The 20,112-nt window shown below is 45.1% G+C and overlaps 1 protein-coding gene across 12 annotated transcripts in view; it reads left to right on the top strand.

Moving 5' to 3' along the window:
- The window catches only part of LOC110503044 (neurexin-1a), a 738,556-nt gene that overhangs the window by 388,367 nt on the left and 330,077 nt on the right, over window positions 1–20,112 (top strand). For 2 of the 12 annotated variants that reach the window (XM_036960886.1, XM_036960885.1), the window contains exon 1: window positions 6,343–7,609. The exons of 8 other annotated variants lie outside the window; for them this stretch is intronic. In XM_036960886.1, coding sequence (XP_036816781.1) covers window positions 7,312–7,609 — 298 coding nt within the window. In that variant the 5' untranslated portion in view covers window positions 6,343–7,311. Of the gene's footprint in view, window positions 1–6,342; window positions 7,610–20,112 lie in introns of those variants that run through there. 2 more of the 12 variants (XM_036960891.1, XM_036960890.1) reach the window with 1 other exon arrangement.

The following is a 20,112-nucleotide window of genomic DNA, read 5'->3' as shown; positions in this document are numbered from 1 at the left end:
AAGAACTTTTGTGAAAGAGCAGTTTGAAAGATATGGCAAATAGAAGTCAAACCAGATGGACATCAGAATTGTTGTGTTTGTTTTAAATCCTATATCCTCTATTCTCTATTCCCGATCCTCCATTCCCAATCCCCTATCCCCTATCATCTATCCCTTATCCCCTATCCCCTATCCTCTATCCACTATCCTCTATTCCCGATCCCCTATCCCCTATCCTCTCTCCTCTATCCTCTCTCCTCTATCATATGTCCCTTATCCTCTATCCCCTATCCTCTATCCCCTATCCTCTCTCCCCTATCCTCTATCCCCTATCCCCTATTCCCTATCCTCTATCCCCTATCCTCTATTCCCGATCCCCTATCCCCTATCCTCTATCCTCTATCCCCTATCCTCTATCCCATATCCTCTATCCCCTATCCTCTATTCCCAATCCCCTATCCCCTATCCTCTATCCCATATCCTCTATCCCCTATCCTCTATTTCTGATCCCCTATCCTCTATTCCCGATCCCCCATCCCCTATCCTCTATCCCCTATCCTCTCTCCTCTATCATCTGTCCCTTATCATCTATCCCCTATCCTCTATTCCCAATCCCCTATCCCCTATCCTCTAACCCATATCCTCTCTCCTCTATCATTCGTCCCTTATCCTCTATCCCCAACCCCACCTCCCATATCCCCTATCATATCTTCTCTATCCCCATATCCCCTATCATCTATGTCCCATATTCTCGCCTCTCCTGTCTCATGTCTCCTCTCTCATCTATACTCTCCTCTGTCCCATATTCTCTCTAATCTACTCTTTATACTCTCTCTGCTATAGTCTCTCCTCTATCCCATATCCTCTCTCTTCTCTTGTCTCTTCTCTTCTCTGTCCCATATTCTCTCTAATCTACTCTTTATACTCTCTCTGCTATAGTCTCTCCTCTATCCCATATCCTCTCTCTTCTCTTGTCTCTTCTCTTCTCTGTCCCATATTCTCTCTAATCTACTCTTTATACTCTCTCTGCTATAGTCTCTCCTCTGTCCAATATCCTCTCTCCTCTCTTGTCTCTTCTCTCCTCTGTCCCATAGTCTCTCTCCTCTACTCTTTATACTCTCTCTGTTGTAGTCTCTCCTCTATCCCATATCCTCTCTCATCTCTTGTCTCTTCTCTCCTCTATCCCATATCCTCTCTCCTCTCTTGTCTCTTCTCTCCTCTATCCCATATCCTCTCTCCTCTCCTGACTCTTCTCTCCTCTATACTCTCCTCTGTCCCATATTCTCTCTCATCTACTCTCTATACTCTCTCCTATAGCCTCTCTCCTCTCCTTTGTCCTCTATCTTCCTCTCTCCTATTTCCTCTTCTCTACTCTCTCCTATCTCTCCTCTCATCTCTCCTCTCCTCTCTCCTCTTCTCTACTCTCTGCTCTCTCTCTCCTCTCCTCTCTACTCTCTACTCTCTCCTCTAGTCTATCATCTCACTGCTTCCCAGCTCAGCCTCGCAGCAGCACCGCTGTTAGGCTTTTCTTTCCCTTCGGCTGTGAAAGAATACCACAGTGGTCCAAAGAGGATGTCATCCAAATGAACAGCCACCGTGAAAACAGGACCGAGCATCACAAAGCATTAGTATAGGATCCCAAAGACTGAATGTGGAACATTGAGCTAAGCCTTTAGCCTGTTTAGTTCTTTAATTCTGGACCAACTGAGCACAGAGCTGAGCCTTTAACCTGTTTAGTTATTTAATGCTGGACCAACTGAGCACAGAGCTGAGCCTTTAACCTGTTTAGTTATTTAATGCTGGATCAACTGAGCACAGAGCTGAGCCTTTAACCTGTTTAGTTATTTAATGCTGGATCAACTGAGCACAGAGCTGAGCCTTTAACCTGTTTAGTTATTTAACGCTGGATCAACTGAGCGCAGAGCTGAGCCTTTAGCCTGTTTAGTTCTTTAGTCCTGCACAAACTGAGCACAGAGCTGAACCTTTAGCCTGTTTAGTTATTTAGTCCGGGACATACTGAGCACTGAGAAGTGCTGAGCACTGAGCAAGACATACTAAGCATAGACACTGCATCATTGAACATCACAGAGCAGCATGGTGTGCTGTTATAGCTCTCATAATTTCTCTCTGATGTGTTAGCTCATTGTTAGCTCTGTGTTAGCTATGTATTAGCTATCTGGTGAGGTAATTTGTGGTTCTTTGTTAGCACTGTGTTAGCTCTCTGGTGAGGAAATTAATGGCTCAGTGTTAGCTCTGTGGTGAGGGAATTAATGGTTCTGTGTTAGCTCTGTGTTAACTCTCTGGTGAGGGAATGAATGGTTCTCTGTTAGCTCTGAATTATATCTGAGTTAGCTTTGTGTTAGCTCTCTTGTGAGGGAATGCATGGTTATGTGTTAGCTCTGTGTTGTCTCACTGTTGGGGGAATGAATAGGTCTGTGTTAGCATTGTGTTAGCTCTCTGGTGTTGGAATGAATGTATATGTGTTAGCTCTCTGTTGTCGGAATGAATAGACTGTGTTAGCATTGTGTTTGCTCTCTGGTGAGGGAATTAAGAGTGCTTTGTTAGCTCTGTGTTAGCTCTCTGGTGAGAGAATGAATGGCTGTGTTAGGTGTGTATTAGCTCTGTGTTAACTCTACGGTGAGGGATTCAATGGCTCTGTGTTAGCTCTCTGGTGAGGGAATGAATGGCTCTGTGTTAGCTCTGTGTTAGCTCTGTATTAACTCTATGGTGAGGGATTCAAGGGCTCTGTGTTAGCTCTCTGGTGAGGGAATTAATGGCTCTATGTTAGCTCTTTGTTATGTCTCTGGTAAGGGAATGAATGACTCTGTGGTAGCTCTGTTTTAGCTCTCTGGTGACAGAATGAATGGATATGTGTCAGTGTTGTGTTATCTCTCTGGTGATGGAATTAATGGTTCTTTGTTAGCTCTGTGTTAGCTATCTGGTGATGTCATGTTCGTTTAAAGATGGATTGGACCAAGGTGCAGCGTGGTAGGCGTACATCTTTCTTTTGTTAGAAGACACCGAAAAACAAGAAATACAAAATGAAACGCACAGTTCTGTATGGCTGGAAAGCAACAGCACAAAAACAAGATCCCATAAATTTAAGGTGGAAAAAAGGCTGCCTAACTCTACGGTGCAGATTGTCGCTGAAGGCTCTTGACTGCAGACCGTCGCTGGAGGCTCTGGACTGCCAACCGTAGCTGGAGACTCTGGACTGCAGACCGTCACTGGAGGCTCTGAACTGCAAACCGTTGCTGGAGACTCTGGACCGCAGACCGTCGCTGGAGACTCTGGACCGCAGACCGTCGCTGGAGATTCTGGACCGCCGACCATTGCTGAAGACTCTGGACCGCTGACCATAGCTGGAGGCCCTGGACTGCCAACGGACTGCCAACCATCGCTGGAGACTCTGGACTGCCGAACATCGCTGGAAACTCTGGATTGACCAACGGACTGCCAACCATCGCTGGAAGCTCTGCACTGCCGACCTTCGTTGGAGGCTCTGGACTGCAGACCGTCGCTGGAGACTCTAGACTGCAGACTCTTGCTGGAGGCTTCGTGCCATGGATCATCACTGGAGGCTTCGGGCCATGGATCATCACTGGAGGCCTCGTGTCATGGATCATCACTCCGGGCCATGGATCATCACTGGAGGTTTCGGGCCATGGATCACCACTAGAGGCTTCGGGCCATGGATCATCACTGGAGGCTCCGGGGCATGGATCATCACTGGAGTCTTCGGGCCATGGATCACTACTGGAGGCTTTGTGCGTGGAGCAGGCACAGGACGTACCAGGCTGGAGACACACACTGGAGGCCAGGTGCATGGAGCTGGCACAGGATATACTGGAACGTGGAGGCACACTGGAGGTCTGGAGCGTAGAGCTGGCACAACGCGTCCTGGCTGGATGCTCACTTTAGCCCGGCAAGTGCGGGGTGCTGGCACAGGACGCATTGGGCTGTGAAGGCGCACTGGCGACACAGTGCATAGAGCCGGCGCAGGATATCCTGGACCGAGGAGGCGTACTGGAGACCAGGAGCGCTGAGCCGGCACAACCCGTCCTGGCTGTATGCTCACTTTCGCACGGCAAGTGCGAGGAGCTGGCACAGAACGCACCGGGCTGTGAATGCGCACTAGAGACACAGTGCATATCCCCGCATAACATGGTGTCTGAACGGTCACACGCTCCTTAAAGCGAATGCAGGGAGTTGGCTCTGGTCTGAACCCTGGCTCCGCCAACCACCCTGTGTGCCCCCCAAAATATTTTTGGGGCTGCCTCTCGTGCTTCCTTCGTGGTTGCGAACCCCGGTGTCATCACTGTTCCTCCGTCGCTGCCTCCATCTGCTCTCATGGAAGTTGATCCCTTCCGGCCAGGATCTCCTCCCACGTCCAGGATCCCTTACCATCCAAGATATCCTCCCATGTCCAGAATGTCTGCTCCTCCTGGCCACGCTGCTTAGTCCGTTTGTGGTGAGATATTCTGTCACATCCGTTTAAAGGTGGATTGGACCAAGGTGCAGTGTGGTAGGCATACATCTTTCTTTTATTGATGACACCAAAAAACAACAAATACAAAATGAAACCACAGTTCTGTAGGGCTGGAAAGCAACAGTACAAAAACAAGATCCCACAAACTAAAGGTGGAAAAAATGCTGCCTAAGTATGATCCTCAATCAGAGACAACGATAGACAGCTGCCTCTGATTGGGAACCACACCCGGCCAACAAAGAAATAGAAAAACTAGAATGCCCACCCAAATCACACCCGACCTAACCAAATAGAGAAATAAAATGTTTCTTTAAGGTCAGGGTGTGACAGGTGACAGAATGAATGACTCTGTGTTAGCTCTCTGGTGATGGAATGAATGGTTCTCTGTTAGCTGTGTGTTAGCTCTGTGTTAGCTCTCTGGTGAGGGAATGAATGGTTCTGTGTTAGCTCTGTATTAGCTCTGTGTTAGCTCTGTGTTAGCTCTCTGGTGAGGGATTTAATGACTCTGTGTTAGCTCTGTGTTAGCTATCTTGTGATGGAATGAATGGTTCTCTGTTAGCTCTGTATTAGCTCTGTGTTAGCTCTCTGGTGAGGGAATGAATGGCTCTGTGTTAGCTCTGTGTTAGCTATCTTGTGATGGAATGAATGGTTCTCTGTTAGCTCTGTAGTAGCTCCGTGTTAGCTCTCTGGTGAGGGAATGAATGGCTCTGTGTTGGCTCTTTGTTAGGTCTCTGGTAAGGGAATGAATGACTCTGTGGTAGCTCTGTGTTACCTCTCTGGTGAGGGAATGATTGCTCTGTGTTAGCTCTTTGTTAGCTCTCTGGTGATGGAATGAATGGTTCTGTGCTAGCTCTGTATTAGCTCTGTATTAGCTCTGTGTTAGCTCTCTGGTGAGGGAATTAATGACTCTGTGGTAGCTCTGTGTTAACTCTCTGGTGAGGGATTGAATGGATCTGTGTTAGCTCTGTGTTAGCTCTCTGGTGAGGGAGTGAATGGATCTGTTTTAGTCTGTGTTAACTCTCTGGTGAGGAAGTGAATTGTTATCTGTTAGCTCTGTGTTAGCTCTCTGGTGTGGGATTGAATTACCCTGTGTTAACTGTCTGAGGGAATGAATGGGTTTTTATCAGCCAGGCAAGCAAGGCTGACTTCAGCACCCTCCCTGTGGACAGCTCTCCACCTTTTGCCAAGCTATGTGTGTGATCCACATCCTTCCTTCAGTGGCATACCCCATTTCCCTAATGTTTGACTGGGGCTGCAGATGGTCTGGAAATTGTAGTGCGGTCTCAGAGTAAAGGAGAAAAGAGAGCAGATTAGTTTTTTATTTTGTTCCCTTTGAAGCTGCAGCGTGGATAAGTGTGGATGGGGTCGTTAAAGAGCTCCATGATTGGTTGCTGAGAAGCCATCTTGCCGGCCAGCCAAAACAGCTAGAACTCCCCTGGATGGGAACCGTTGGACTGTCGGACCGTACTGCTAGGATCTTATTGTCTTTCTCTACATGACCGCTCTGATACTCTTCACCACTCCACCCAGAGAGAGAGAGAGAGATAAAGAGGGCGAGAGAGAGGAGAGAGGGAAATAACTTGAACCAAATCCAGCCTGAATAGATGTATCTTTCCCTGCTTTGTGTTGCTCTGGCTTCCATTCACTGCCCATCAGATTGTTGGTCCGCGTAGCAGTTGATAGAAAGAAAGAGAGAACGAGAGATGGAGCCCCACATCCCCTGCTTATTTTTCACCCAAGTAGGCTTTTCTTCTGTAATGCACTCTGGCTCCACTGATTCGCTGTGTGGAGCCTGGTAATTTGCATAGACTCTCCCCCTCCTGCTCCACGGCTGGCTGTCGGAGCTCCCCCCCTTCCTCCCTCTCTTCCTCCCTATCTCTCTCTCTCTCCCTCTCCTTCTCTTGTGCATGTCTTTCTGAAACTGTGCTCGCTCGCAGTTTCTCAGCCTGAGTGTGTGAGTGGCTCCGTAATGCAGACCAGCCGCTCTCTCTCAGGTGCTGCCGCGTTGTTGCCTCTCCACTGAGTCTTGCAGAGAGTGTAGAGGGAACCTCTAGGAGCGTGTCTTGATACCCGTCGCAGGTGCAACCATTATAGTACCATCCTCTCGACGTTGCAGCTGCTGCCCACCACCACAGGCAAATGAGAAAGCGTTACTTCGGATTCACTCGAAATCTTTTGGACATCCTCTGAAAACATACAGGAGGAACATACAGGAGGGTAAACTTGGAAGGAGGGAATGTTATATTTGCTTTGATGAAGAAGAAGATTTTGAAACTCTATATATGTGGTGTTTTTTACGTCAGATTCCGAGGGTGAAAAATCGATGTGGATTTTCTGGAGTATTCTCATTTTTGGAGAGGAGAAAAGTATGCATTTGATTCTGTGAGCTCTTCTTCGCAGAAGAAAGAGTGAGCAAAAAGGAGAGAGAGTGCGAGCGAGGAAGTGTGTTAGGGGAATTGGAGCAGTGTGGGATTTCTTAGACCCTGTTTGAGGAGTGTGTCCTAATTTCATGAGTGCATATTTCTTCCTTCTCTCTCATTCTTTCCACAATGATTGATCATACTTCTACCACAGTCCCCTTGGTATCCTTGCAGATTTCCTAAACTACTAAACTACCGTAAACAGCAAGAAAGTTCTCTATTCTCTTCTCAATCTAATTGACTCTTTTCTGCAGTGGATTTTCTGTGGTTTTGTTGGTCAGTCTGCAGTGTGTGTCCTGGGGCTTGTGAGTGGTGAGAGAGAGTTGGGCTGGCAGGGCACTAAGGGGACTATGGGCCGTCGGGCTCATCACTAAGGTCCCAAATCTTGATACTCAACTTTCCTTGCTGGCCTCTCAGGGAATCATGTTGGGAGGCTGGAGGACACAGCAATCCCCCACCCCCCCACCCTCGAGGCCCAGGCAGGAGCCCCTCTGCTGGGACTTGACCTCGTCTGTCTTCCTTGTCCGCTTGGTTCTCTGGATGACTGCTCTAGCCCTGGGGTGTGTGGCCGGATCGGGTCCTGACTCGGGGCCACCAGGGGGGGCCACAGGAGCAGTGGAGGGCCTCCACCACATTCACCTCAACCATGGGGGCAAGCGTCACCATTCCGTGCCTATTGCCCTCCATAGATGGCCTGCCGCCTTGCTAAGAGCAGGCCACAGTAAGTATCCTTGTACTCTGACCATAAACACAGCACTCTGCTCTGAATGCCAATTAGCAGAGGCTTTTATCCAAAGCCATTTAAAATAGTGTGTCCATACATTTTCCTATGGGTGGCCCCAGCGAGAATCGAACCCATGATCCTGACAGTGCAAGCTCTACTAACTTAGGCATACAGAACCACAATGAATGACACATGCCGTCACCATCTCCCTAAGCTCTTTGGGGGGAGTTTAATTTGGGTCCCTGAAGGCTCTTTCTACTTCTTACAGCCCAATTACTGGGATGAACTAGTTGTCTATTGAATATGTATTCTATTTTTGGTCAATATATTTATATATGTATAATATATATTTTTGGTTTTATTTGGTGCTCAGCTTTTTGTATTTCACGTGCCACTACAGCTGATTGGATATGGTTTTATTGTGGTACCTTGCAGCTCTTTTCATCATAATCAAGTCCAGGTTCTGGCATGAGCTACTTGTCTATTGGAAACCTAATTGATTTAATTTGCAGCAATACAATAATTATAGTTTCCTTGAATCGTTTACTGTAGCCTACTTCATCTGTCCCTCTATTCCATTTTTATTTGTCTCTTTCTCTCCATCTCTCTCTGACGTAGTTAAACTCCATCCCTCCATCCCTCTTTTGTCTACCTCGGCATAGTTCCCTCCCTCCATCCCTCCCTCCCTCCATAGCGTCTCAGATTAGCCCTATCCCTCTCTCCAGATGTCTGTGGTGCGGCGGCCACAGCCAGATTAGACAGGATTACAGTGTATGTGGCGTGGCGTGGTCGAAACATTCACTGCTGGCCCCCTTTGGCCGATAGAGTGTGTAGATATTGCACTCAAGTAGACATGATGAACTAAACTAAATGGTTCAACGTAATGCCACAAAGGGTTTTATTGTTCTTTTCACCATAGAGGTTTCTCCTTTTTGGTTCTATAAAGCACCATGCTCATAAGGTTCTAAATAGAACATGTATGGTCCTACAAAGAACCCTTTCCTAAGGTTCTATTAAGAACCATTAAAAATGTTCTATAAACTGTAGGATCAAAAAGGGTTCTGCTACGGTTACAACCCTTTTTGGTGCCTTCAGAAGTATTCATACCCCTTGACTTATTCCACATTTTTTTGTGGTACAGCCTACATTCAAAATGTGTTAAATATTTTTAAAAAATCTCACCCATCTACACACAATACCCCCCTGTTGTTCCTTGTAGAGAATCTGTTAATCGATGTGTGTGTATGGGCTAATAACAGAAAGACCTTAAAAAAATCATCAAGTATTATTTTTGTATTTTTTGGAGATACTTGAAATGGTCTTAAAAATCTAAATCAAATAGCAAAATTATCCTTGGTGTGACCTAAGGAGTGGATCCTTTTTTTTTCAATTTTCGCCTAAAATGACACAAATCGAACTGCTCAGGACCTGAAGCAAGGATATGCATATTCTTGATACTGTTTGAAAGGAAACACTTGGACATTTGTGAAAATGTGAAATGAATGAAGGAGAATATAACGCATTAGATCTTGTAAAATGTATATTTTTTTGTCCAATCATCTTTAAAATGCAAGAGAAAGGCCATAATATAGCTATTCCAGGTTAGGCGCAATTTAGATTTTGGCCATTAAATGGCAGCAGTGTATGTGCAATGTTTTAGACTGATTAAATGAATCATTGTATTTCTGTTGAAAATGTTGTACCAAGACTCCCCAATTGTGCCTAATTGGTTTATTCATACATTTTGAGGTTCATAACTGTACACTCTCCTCAAACAATAGCATGGTATTCTTTCACTGTAATAGCTACTGTTTTATTATTATTAAAAACAATTATTTCAACTTTATTTAACCAAGTAGGCTAGTTGAAAACAAGTTCTCATTTACAACTGCAACCAAGATAAAGCAAAGCATTGCGACATAAAAAACAAAACAGAGTTACACATGGAATAAGCAAACATACAGTTAATAACACAATAGAAAAATGTCTATATACATTGTGTGCAAATGAGGTAAGATAAGGGAGGTAAGGCAAAATATTTACAATTTAGCAAATTAACACTGTAGTGATAGATGTGCAGAATATGAATGTGCAAGTAGAGATACTGGGATGCAAAGGAGCAAAAAATAATAATAACTGTATGGGGATGAGGTAGTTGGATGGGCTATTTACAAATGGGCTATGTACAGATGGGCTATGTACAGATAAAATGATCTGTCAGCTGCTCTTGCAGCTGGTGCTTAAAGTTAGTGAGGGAGAAATTAGTCTCCAGCTTCAGTGATTTTTGCAGTTTGTTCCAGTCATTGGCAGTAGAGAACTGGAAGGAAAGGCGGCCAAACAAGGAATTGGCTTTGGGGGTGACCAGTGAAATTTACCTGCTGGAGCGCATGCTACGGGTGGGTGCTGGTATAGCGACCAGTGAGCTGGCATAATGTGGGGCTTTACCTAGCAAAGACTTATAGATGACCTGGAGCCAGTGGGTTTGGCAACGAATATGAAGTGAGGGCCAGCCAACGAGAGCATACAGGTCGCAGTGGAGGGTAGTATATGGGGCTTTGGTGACAAAACGGATGGCACTGTGATAGACTGCATCCAGATTGCTGAGTAGAGTGTTAGAGGCTATTTTGTAAATGACATCGCCGAAGTCGAGGATCAGTAGGATTGTCAGTTTTACGAGGGTATGTTTGGCAGCATCAGTGAAGGATGCTTTGTTGCAAAATTCTAGATTTAATTTTGGATTGAAGATTCTCAATGTGAGTCTGGAAGGAGAGTGTGCAGTCTAACTAGACACCTAGGTATTTGTAGATGTCCACATAAGTCAGAACCGTCGAGAGCAGTGATGCTGGACTGGCGGGCAGGTGTGGGCCGCAATCGGTTGAAGAGCATGCATTTAGTGTTACTTGCATTTAAGAGCAGTTGGAGGCCACAGACAGATTGTCCAAAGAATGGCCAGAAGAATACAGAATGGTATTGTCTGCATAGAGGTGGATCAGAGAATCACCAGCAGCAAGAGCGACATCAATGATGTATACAGAGAAAAGAGTCGGCCCGAGGGTGCTACCCCCATAGTGACTGCCAGAGGTCCGGACAACAGGCCCTCCGATTTGACACACTGAATTCTGTCTGAGAAGTTGTTGGTGAACCAGGCAAGGCAGTCATTTGAGAATCCAAGGCTATTGAGTCTGCCGATAAGAATGTGGTGATTGACAGAGTCGAAAGCCTTGGCAAGGTCTATGAATACAGCTGCACAGTATTGTCTCTTATCTATGGAGGTTATGCTATCGTTTAGGACCTTGAGCGTGGCTGAGGAGCACCCTTTACAAGCTAGGAAAGCAGAGAAGGTATGGTGGGATTTGAAATGGTCGGTGATCTGTTTGTTAACTTGAAGACCTTACAAAATGCAGGGTAGGATAGATATAGGTCTGTAGCAGTTTGGGTCTAGAGTGTCTCCCCCTTTGAAGAGGGGGATGACCGTGGCATCTTTTCAATCTTTGGGGATCTCAGACGATACGAAAGAGAGGTTGAACAGGCTAGTAATAAGGGTTGCAACAATTTTGGCTTATAATTTTAGAAAGAGAGGGTCCAGATTGTCTAGCCCTGCTGATATGTAGTGGTCCATATTTTGCAGCTCTTTCAGAACATCATCTATCTGGATTTGGGTGAAGGAAAAATGGGGGAGTCTTGGGCAATTTGCTGTGGGGGGTGCAGTGCTGTTGACCAGAGTAGGGGTGGCCAGGTGGAATGCATGGCCAGCCGTGAAAAAAATGCTTAATGAAATTCTCAATTATCGTGGATTTATCGGTGGTGATAGTGTTTCCTAGCCTCAGTGCAGTGGGCAGCTGGGAGGAGGTGCTCCTATTCTCCATGGACTTTACAGTGTCCCATAACTTTTTTTGAGTTTGTGCCGCAGGATGCAAATGTATGTTTGAAAAAGCTAGCCTTTGCTTTCCTAACTGCCTGTGTATATTGGTCCCTATCTTCCCTGAAAAGTTGCATGCCACGGGGGCTATTCGATGCTAATGCAGTATGCCACAGGATGTTTTTGTGCTGGTCAAGGGCAATCAATTCTGGAGTGAACCATGGGCTATATCTGTTCCTGTTCCTGTTCCTTATTCAATTTTTGAATGGGGCATGCTTTTTTAAGATTGTGAGGAAAGCACTTTTAAAGAATAACCAGGCATCTTCTAATCAAGTTTTTTTGTCACGTGCGCCGAATACAACCTTACAGTGAAATGCTTACTTACAGGCTCTAACCAATAGTGAGAAAAGGGTATGAGGTAAACAATAGGTAAGTCAAGAAATAAAAACAACTGTAAAAAGACTGTGAAAAGCAGTAGTGAGGCTATAAAAGTAGCGAGGCTACATACAGACACCGGTTAGTCAGGCTGATTGAGGTAGTATGTACATGTAGATATGGTTAAAGTGACTATGCATATATGATGAACAGAGAGTAGCAGTAGCGTAAAGAGGGGTTGTGGTTGGCGGGATACAATGCAGATAGCCCGGTTAGCCAATGTGCGGGAGCACTGGTTGGTCGGCCCAATTGAAGTAGTATGTACATATGTACATGAATGTATAGTTAAAGTGACTGTGTATATATGATGTGTATATATGATAAACAGAGAGTTGCAGCAGTGTTGGTGGGGCACACAATGCAAATAGTCCGGGTAGCCATTTGATTACCTGTTCAGGAGTCTTATGGCTTGGGGATAAAAACTGTTGAGGAGGCTTTTTGTCCTGGATTTGGCACTCCAGTACCGCTTGCCATGCGGTAGTAGAGAGAACAGTCTATGACTGGGGTGGCTGGGGTATTTGACAATTTTTAGGTGATGCAACCAATCAGGATGCTCTCGAAGTTGCGTCTATAGAACCTTTTGAGGATCTCAGGACCCATGCCAAATATTTTTAGTTTTCTGAGGGGGAATAGGCTTTGTCATGCCATCTTCATAACTGTCTTGGTGTGTTTGGACCATTCTAGTTTGTTGGTGATGTGGACACCAAGGAACTTGAAACTCTCAACCTGCTCCACTACAGCCCCGTCAATGAGAATGGGGGCGTACTCGGTCCTCCTTTTCCTGTAGTCCACAATCATCTCCTTAGTCTTGGATACGTTGAGGGATAGGTTGTTATTCTGGCACCACTCTGCCAGGTCTCTGACCTCCTCCCTATAGGCTGTCTCGTCGTTGTCGGTGATCAGGCCTACTGTTGTGTTGTATGCAAACTTAATGATGGTGTTGGAGTCGTGCCTGGCCATGGAGTTGTGGGTGAACAGGGAGTACAGAAGGGGACTGAGCATGCACCCCTGGTGGGCTCCAGTGTTGACTATCAGCTGGGCAGATGTGTTGCTACCTACCCTCACCACCTGGGGGCGGCTCGCCAGGAAGTCCAGGATCCAGTTGCAGAGGGAGGTGTTTAGTCCCAGGATCCCTAGCTTAGTGTTGAGAGATTGTAAGATTGTCTGTTAGTAAATTCAGAGTGTTTAGAGGGAACACTGGACGCTCTGGCCAAGGTGTAGGGTTGATCTGATCTTTCTGACTTCATAATGGCAGTCAAGCTGTCACGTTGTATAATGATAGGAGACAGGCGCAGGAATACGAAAATGTCTTAGTTTTTTATTACCCAAACGTACGTCATGAACATGACAGGGATGAAGCCCATGACAGGGATGAAGCCAAACCAAACACATTCATATATAACACAGGGCTGTAACCCAAACAAAGAGTGAGCTGTAAACCTATTATAAATAGAGGGGACGAGACCCGTAATAACAATACACGGGACGAGACCCATAATAACAAGTGCACACTAACACAGTAACAGGCAAGCCGATACAACAGAGCACAGTTACTCACAAGACCAACGGACATGGAACAATAATCAACAAGGACAATGGGGACAGAGGGCACATATGTACACATACTAATCAGGGGGAATGAGAACCAGGTGTGCGTAATGAGACAAGACAGTCCGGAGCTGGTGGTAATGATCCAGTTCAGTGACGCATAGAAGGCCAGTGACTTAGAACTCTGGAGCTGGTTATGAGCAGCAGTACCAGGGAATCAACGACATTAGCACCCAAGCTAACTGGTTAATGTTGGCTAGCTAGCTAGCTAGTTACTTCCAGACACAAATTAGAGAAATCAAATCAAAGTTTATTTGTTACGTGCGCCGAATACAACAGTTGTGGACCTCACAGTGAAATGCTTACTTACAGGCCCTAACCAACAGTGCATTTTTGAAGTAAAAAAATAGGTATTAGTTAAACAATAGATAAGTAAGGAAATAAAAAACAAGAGTAAAGAGACAGTGAATAATAACAGTAGCGTGGCTATGTACAGTAGCGAGGCTATAACAGTAGCAAAGCTATGTACAGGCACTGGTTAGTCGGGCTAATTGAGGTAGTATGTACATGTAGGTATGGTTAAAGTTACTGCGTATATGAGAAACAGAGCAGTGGCAGTAGCGTAAAAGCGGGGTTGGCGGGAACACCTCACTCTGAACATTTTACTGGCAGTAGCAGAGCTGGTTAGCCTGATTATGTTATCAACATTGTTGGTGACTAACTGTGCTGCTGAAAACAATTTAATTACGCTTTTTTGACGACATTTACTGACACCGGCCATATTCATAACATGTTGAGCGTTTGTAAATTAATCAGTTATTCTGCACTCCGGCACACTCAGCAAATTTCTGAACTCAAATTTCTGAACCCTTAGTTGCCCTGGATTCAGTGTGCAGTCATTGCATTATGCTTCTCTGTATACAGTTGAAGTCGGAAGTTTATATACACTTAGGTTGGAGTCATTAAAACTAGTTTTTCAACCACTCCACAAATTTCTTGATTTTATTTTAGTTATTTTTATTTCACCTTTATTTAACCAGGTAGGCTAGTTGAGAACAAGTTCTCATTTACAACTGCAACCTGGCCAAGATAAAGCATAGCAGTGTGAACAGACAACACAGAGTTACACATGGAATAAACAATTAACAAGTCAATAACACAGTAGAGAAAAAAAAGAGAGTCTATATACATTGTGTGCAAAAGGCATGAGGAGGTAGGCGAATAATTACAATTTTGCAGATTAACACTGGAGTGATAATTGATCAGATGGTCATGTACAGGTAGAGATACTGGTGTGCAAAAGAGCAGAAAAGTAAATAAATATAAACAGTATGGGGATGAGGTAGGTAAATTGGGTGGGCTATTTACCGATAGACTATGTACAGTTGCAACGATCGGTTAGCTGCTCAGATAGCCGATGTTTAAAGTTGGTGAGGGAGATAAAAGTCTCCAACTTCAGCGATTTTGTCAATTCGTTCCAGTCACAGGCAGCAGAGAACTGGAACGAAAGGCAGCCAAATGAGGTGTTGGGGGGGGGGCGAGGTTGGAGTAGCCAGGAGGAAGGCATGGCCAGCCGTTGAGAAATGCTTGTTGAAGTTTTCGATAATCATGGATTTATCGGTGGTGACCGTGTTACCTAGCCTCAGTGCAGTTGGCACCTGGGAGGAGGTGCTCTTGTTCTCCATGGACTTTACAGTGTCCCAGAACTTTTTGGAGTTAGAGCTACAGGATGCAAATTTCTGCCTGAAGAAGCTGGCCTTGGCTTTACTGCGTGTATTGGTTCCTGACTACCCTGAACAGTTGCATATCACGGGGACTATTCGATGCTATTGCAGTCCGCCACAGGATGTTTTGGTGCTGGTCGAGGGCAGTCAGGTCTGGAGTGAACCAAGGGCTATATCTGTTCTTAGTTCTGCATTTTTTGAACGGAGCATGCTTATCTAAATTGGTGAGGAAGTTACTTTTAAAGAATGACCAGGCATCCTCAACTGACGGGATGAGGTCAATATCCTTCCAGGATACCCGGGCCAGGTCGATTAGAAAGGCCTGCTCTCAGAAGTGTTTTATGGAGCGTTTGACAGTGATGAGGGGTGGTCGTTTGACTGCGGATCCGTAGCGGATACAGGCAATGAAGCAGTGATCCTGGTTGAAGACAGCGGAGGTGTATTTGGAGGGCCAGTTGATCAGGATGACGTCTATGAGGGTGCCCTTGTTGACAGATTTAGGGTTGTACCTGGTGGGTTCCTTGATGATTTGTGTGAGTTTGAGGGCATCCAGCTTAGATTGTAGGACTGCCGGGGTGTTAAGCATATCCCAGTTTAGGTCACCTAACAGAACAAACTCTGAAGCTAGATGGGGGGCTATCAATTCACAAATGGTGTCCAGGGCACAGCTGGGAGCTGAGGGGGGTCGGTAGCAGGCGGCAACAGTGAGAGACTTATTTCTGGAGAGAGTCATTTTTAAAATTAGTAGTTACAACTGTTTGGGTATGGACCTGGAAAGTATGACATTACTTTGCAGGCTATCTCTGCAGTAGACTGCAACTCCTCCCCCTTTGGCAGTTCTATGGGAAATTTTATAGTTGGGTTTTTGGTGGCCTTCCTAAGCCAGGATTCAGACACGGCAAGGACATCAGGGTTAGCAGAGTGTGCTAAAGCAGTGAGTAAAACAAACTTAGGGAGGAGGCTTCTGATGTTGACATGCATGAAACCAAGGCTTTTTCGATCACAGAAGTCAACGAATGAAGGTGCCTGGGGACATGCAGGGCCTGGGTTTACCTCCACCTCACCCGCGGAACAGAGGAGGAGTAGTATGAGGGTGCGGCTAAAGGCTATCAAAACTGGTCGTCTAGAGCATTGGGGACAAATAATAAAATGAGCAGATTTCTGGGCATGGTAGAATATATTCAGGCCATAATGCGCAGACAGGGGTATGGTGGGGTGCGGGTACAGCGGAGGTAAGCCCAGGCACTGGGTGATGATAAGAGAGGTTGTATCTCTGGACATGCTGGTTGTAATGGGTGAGGTCACTGCATGTGTGGGAGGTGGGACAAAGGAGGTATCAGAGGTATGAAGAGTAGAACTAGGGGCTCCATTGTAAACTAAAACAATGACAACTAACCTGAACAACAGTATAGAAGGCATATTGACATTTGAGAGAGACATACAGCGAGGCATATTGTAATCACAGGTGTTGATTGGGAGAGCTAGCTAAAACAGCAGGTGAGACAACAACAGCTAATCAGCTAGCACAACAGCAGCAGGTAAAATTGTGTTGACTAGGCAGAGAGGGTCGGATTAACTACACACAGAGCCTGAGTGCGGCTGGGGCCGACAGATAAAAACATAAACAAACAGAATGGAGTACCGTGATTAATGGACAGTCCAGCAGGCATCAGCTATTTAGCCAAGTTTACAGCCAGGATCCGGTGGAGTATTGGGCTCTAGCCGTGTATGAGTGGGGTTCGGGTGAACAGCTGAGTAGGCCGGGAAGTGGGCCTCAGGGATAACTTCGGTACTGCGTGCAAGCTAGCTGTGAAGATCAGAAGTAATGGTCCAGGGATTACGGCAGGAATCCGCCGTTGTTGTGGAGAGACAGTTATACAGGCAAAAAAAACTGTCTGGCTGTGCAGAAGGTAAAGCCGCTAGCAGTGGCTAACAATGACCAAATAGCTTGTAGTTAGTTAGCTGATTAGCTTCTGGAGGTTATTGAATGTGTTCTAAAAATTACAAATAATAGCGATTCCGTATCACGTTGGTTGAGGCAGGTTACTGGAAGGTATAATCGAATTAAAAATCGAAAAGAGATTGAAAATAAATATGGGTCCGGTGAGTGGTTGGGCTAGCTGGGGACACGGCGATTCAGACAGTTAGCAGGCCTGTGCTAACAAGCTAACAGTTAGTTGACCGGGGCTAAACAAGCTAGCGGTTAGTAGACCGGGGCAGGCTAGCAGTTAGCAAGGGCTAGAAAGTTAGCCTTTGGGGGACGTCGCGATGGGGTTAAGTCTGTTTATGCCTCTTCATGCGGTGACATCGATAGACCGTGGGTCCGGATATTGTAGCCCAGGAGTATGCTTCGGTGGTAGCACAGGAGCTCTGGCCGGGCTAGCTTCAAGCTAAGTGGATGGAAACGCTAGCCAGGAGTAGTCATCCGGGGTTGCGGTTAGCTAGTTGTGAAGATCCAGATGAAAATGTTCCATTTGCGGGATAAAAATAATAGGTCCGTTATGCTCTGGTTAGAGTCGCGTTGTTCGACTGGCGAGAGCTGTTAACAAACTATAGTTTTTGCAAGTCGGTTAGAACATCTACTTCATGCATGACACAAAACATTTTCAAAAAATTGTTTACAGATTGTTTACAGACATTATTTCACTTATAATTCACTGTATTAAAACTCCAGTGGGTCAGAAGTTTACATACACTAAGCTGACTGTGCCTTTAAACAGCTTGGAAAATTCCAGAAAATGATGTCATGGCTTTAGAAGCTTCTGATAGGCTAATTGACATAATTTAAGTCAATTGGAGTTGTACCTGTGGATGTATTTCAAGGCCTACCTTCGAACTCAGAGACTCTTTGCTTGACATCATGAGAAAATCAAAAGAAATCAGCCTAGACCTCAGAAACAAAATTGTAGACCTCCACAAGTCTGGTTCATCCTTGGGAGCAATTTCCAAACACCTGAAGGTACCACATTCATATGTACAAGCAATAGTACGCAACTATAAACACCATGGGACGACACAGCTGTCACATCGCTCAGGAAGAAGACACGTTCTGTCTCCTAGAGATGAATGTACTTTGGGGCGAAAAGTGCAAATCAATCCCCGAACAACAGCAAAGGACCTTGTGAAGATGCTGGAAGAAACAGGTGCAAAAGTATCTAAATCCACAGTAAAGTGAGTTCTTTATCGACATAACCTGAAAGTCCGATCAGCAAGGAAGAAGCCACTGCTCCAAAACCGCCATAAAAAAGCCAGACTACGGTTTACATCTGCACATGGGGACAAAGATTGTACTTTTTGGAGAAATGGTCTCTGGTCTGATGAAACAAAAATAGATATTTTTGGCCATAATGACCATCGTTATGTTTGGAGAAAAAAGGGGGAAGTTTGCAAGCCGAAGAACACCATCCCAACTGTGAAGCACGGGGGTGGCAGCATCATGTTGCGGGTGTGCTTTGCTGATGGAGGGACTGGTGCAATTCACAAAATAGTCATATGGAAGGAAAAGTACATAGATATCTTGAAGCAACATCTCAAGACATCAGTCGGGAAGTTTCTTGATACTACCCATCCCGCATGCGGGAGTGTAACGTAGCCTCAAACTAATTAGCATAACGCAGCGGACATACATATTCCTAGAAAATGAAATATATTGAGACACAGCTTAGCCTTTTGTTAATCACACTGTCATCTCAGATTTTCAAAATATGCTTTACAGCCAACGCTAGACAAGCATTTGTGTAAGTTTATCATGGCATAATGCTATGGCTAGGCTTTGCTGGCAGCAGAGCCAGCAGAATAAGCAGGCAACATTTTCATGAAAATAAGAAAAGCAATCAAATTAAATCATTTACCTTTGAAGAACTTCAGATGTTTTCACTCAGGAGACTCCCAGTTAGATAGCACATTTTTTCCAAAAATATTATTTTTGTAGGCGAAATAGCTCCGTTTGTTCTTCACGTTTGGCTGAGAAATCGTCCGGAAAATGCAGTCACTGAAATACCAAACTTTTTTTCCAAATTAGCTCCATAATATCGACAGAAACATGGCAAACGTTGTTTAGAATCAATCCTCAAGGTGTTTTTCACATATATATTCGATAATATATCCGTCGGGACAATTGGTTTCTCATAAGAAGCGATTGGAAAAAGGGCTACTTGTGTACTTTACGCAAGATTTTCTGCCGGAACCATCATGTGACCACTTGCTAAATGTGGTCCCTTACTGCTTTTCTTCAACATAAATGCGTAAAAAGACGTCACAATGCTGTAGACACCTTGGGGAATACGTAGAAAACGTAAGCTCATTCGTAGCTCATTCACAGACATATAAGGAGTCATTGGCATGAGGTGTTTTCAAAAACTGCGGCACTTCCTGATTTAATTTTTATCTGGATTTCACCTGTAGAATCAGTTCTGTTGCACTCACAGACAATATCTTTGCAGTTTTGGAAATGTCAGAGTGTTTTCTATCCAAAGCTGTCAATTATATGCATAGTCGAGCATCTTGTCGTGACAAAATATCCCGTTTAAAACGGGAACGTTTTTTATCCAAAAATGAAAATACTGCTCCCTAGTTATAAAAGGTTAAAGCTTGGTCGCAAATTGGTCTTACAAATGGACAATGACCCCAAGCACACTTCCAAAGTTGTGGCAAAATGGCTTAAGGAAAACATAGTCAAAGTATGGGAGTGGCCATCACAAAGCCCTGACCTCAATCCTATAGAACCTTCGTGGGCAGAACTGAAAAAGCATGTGCGTGCAAGAGGCCCTACAAACCTGACTCAGTTACATCAGCTCTGTCAGGAGGAATGGGCCAACATTCTCCCAACTTATTGTGGGAAGCTTGTGGAAGGATACCTGAAAAGTTTGACCCAAGTTAAAGATTTAAAGGCAATGCTACCAAATACTAATGTATTGTATGTAAACGTCTGACCC

Source organism: Oncorhynchus mykiss, chromosome 23 (genome assembly GCF_013265735.2).
Source record: "Oncorhynchus mykiss isolate Arlee chromosome 23, USDA_OmykA_1.1, whole genome shotgun sequence".
NCBI classification, from domain to species: Eukaryota; Metazoa; Chordata; class Actinopteri; order Salmoniformes; family Salmonidae; genus Oncorhynchus; species Oncorhynchus mykiss.
This window is presented reverse-complemented; position numbering and strand designations above follow the sequence as displayed.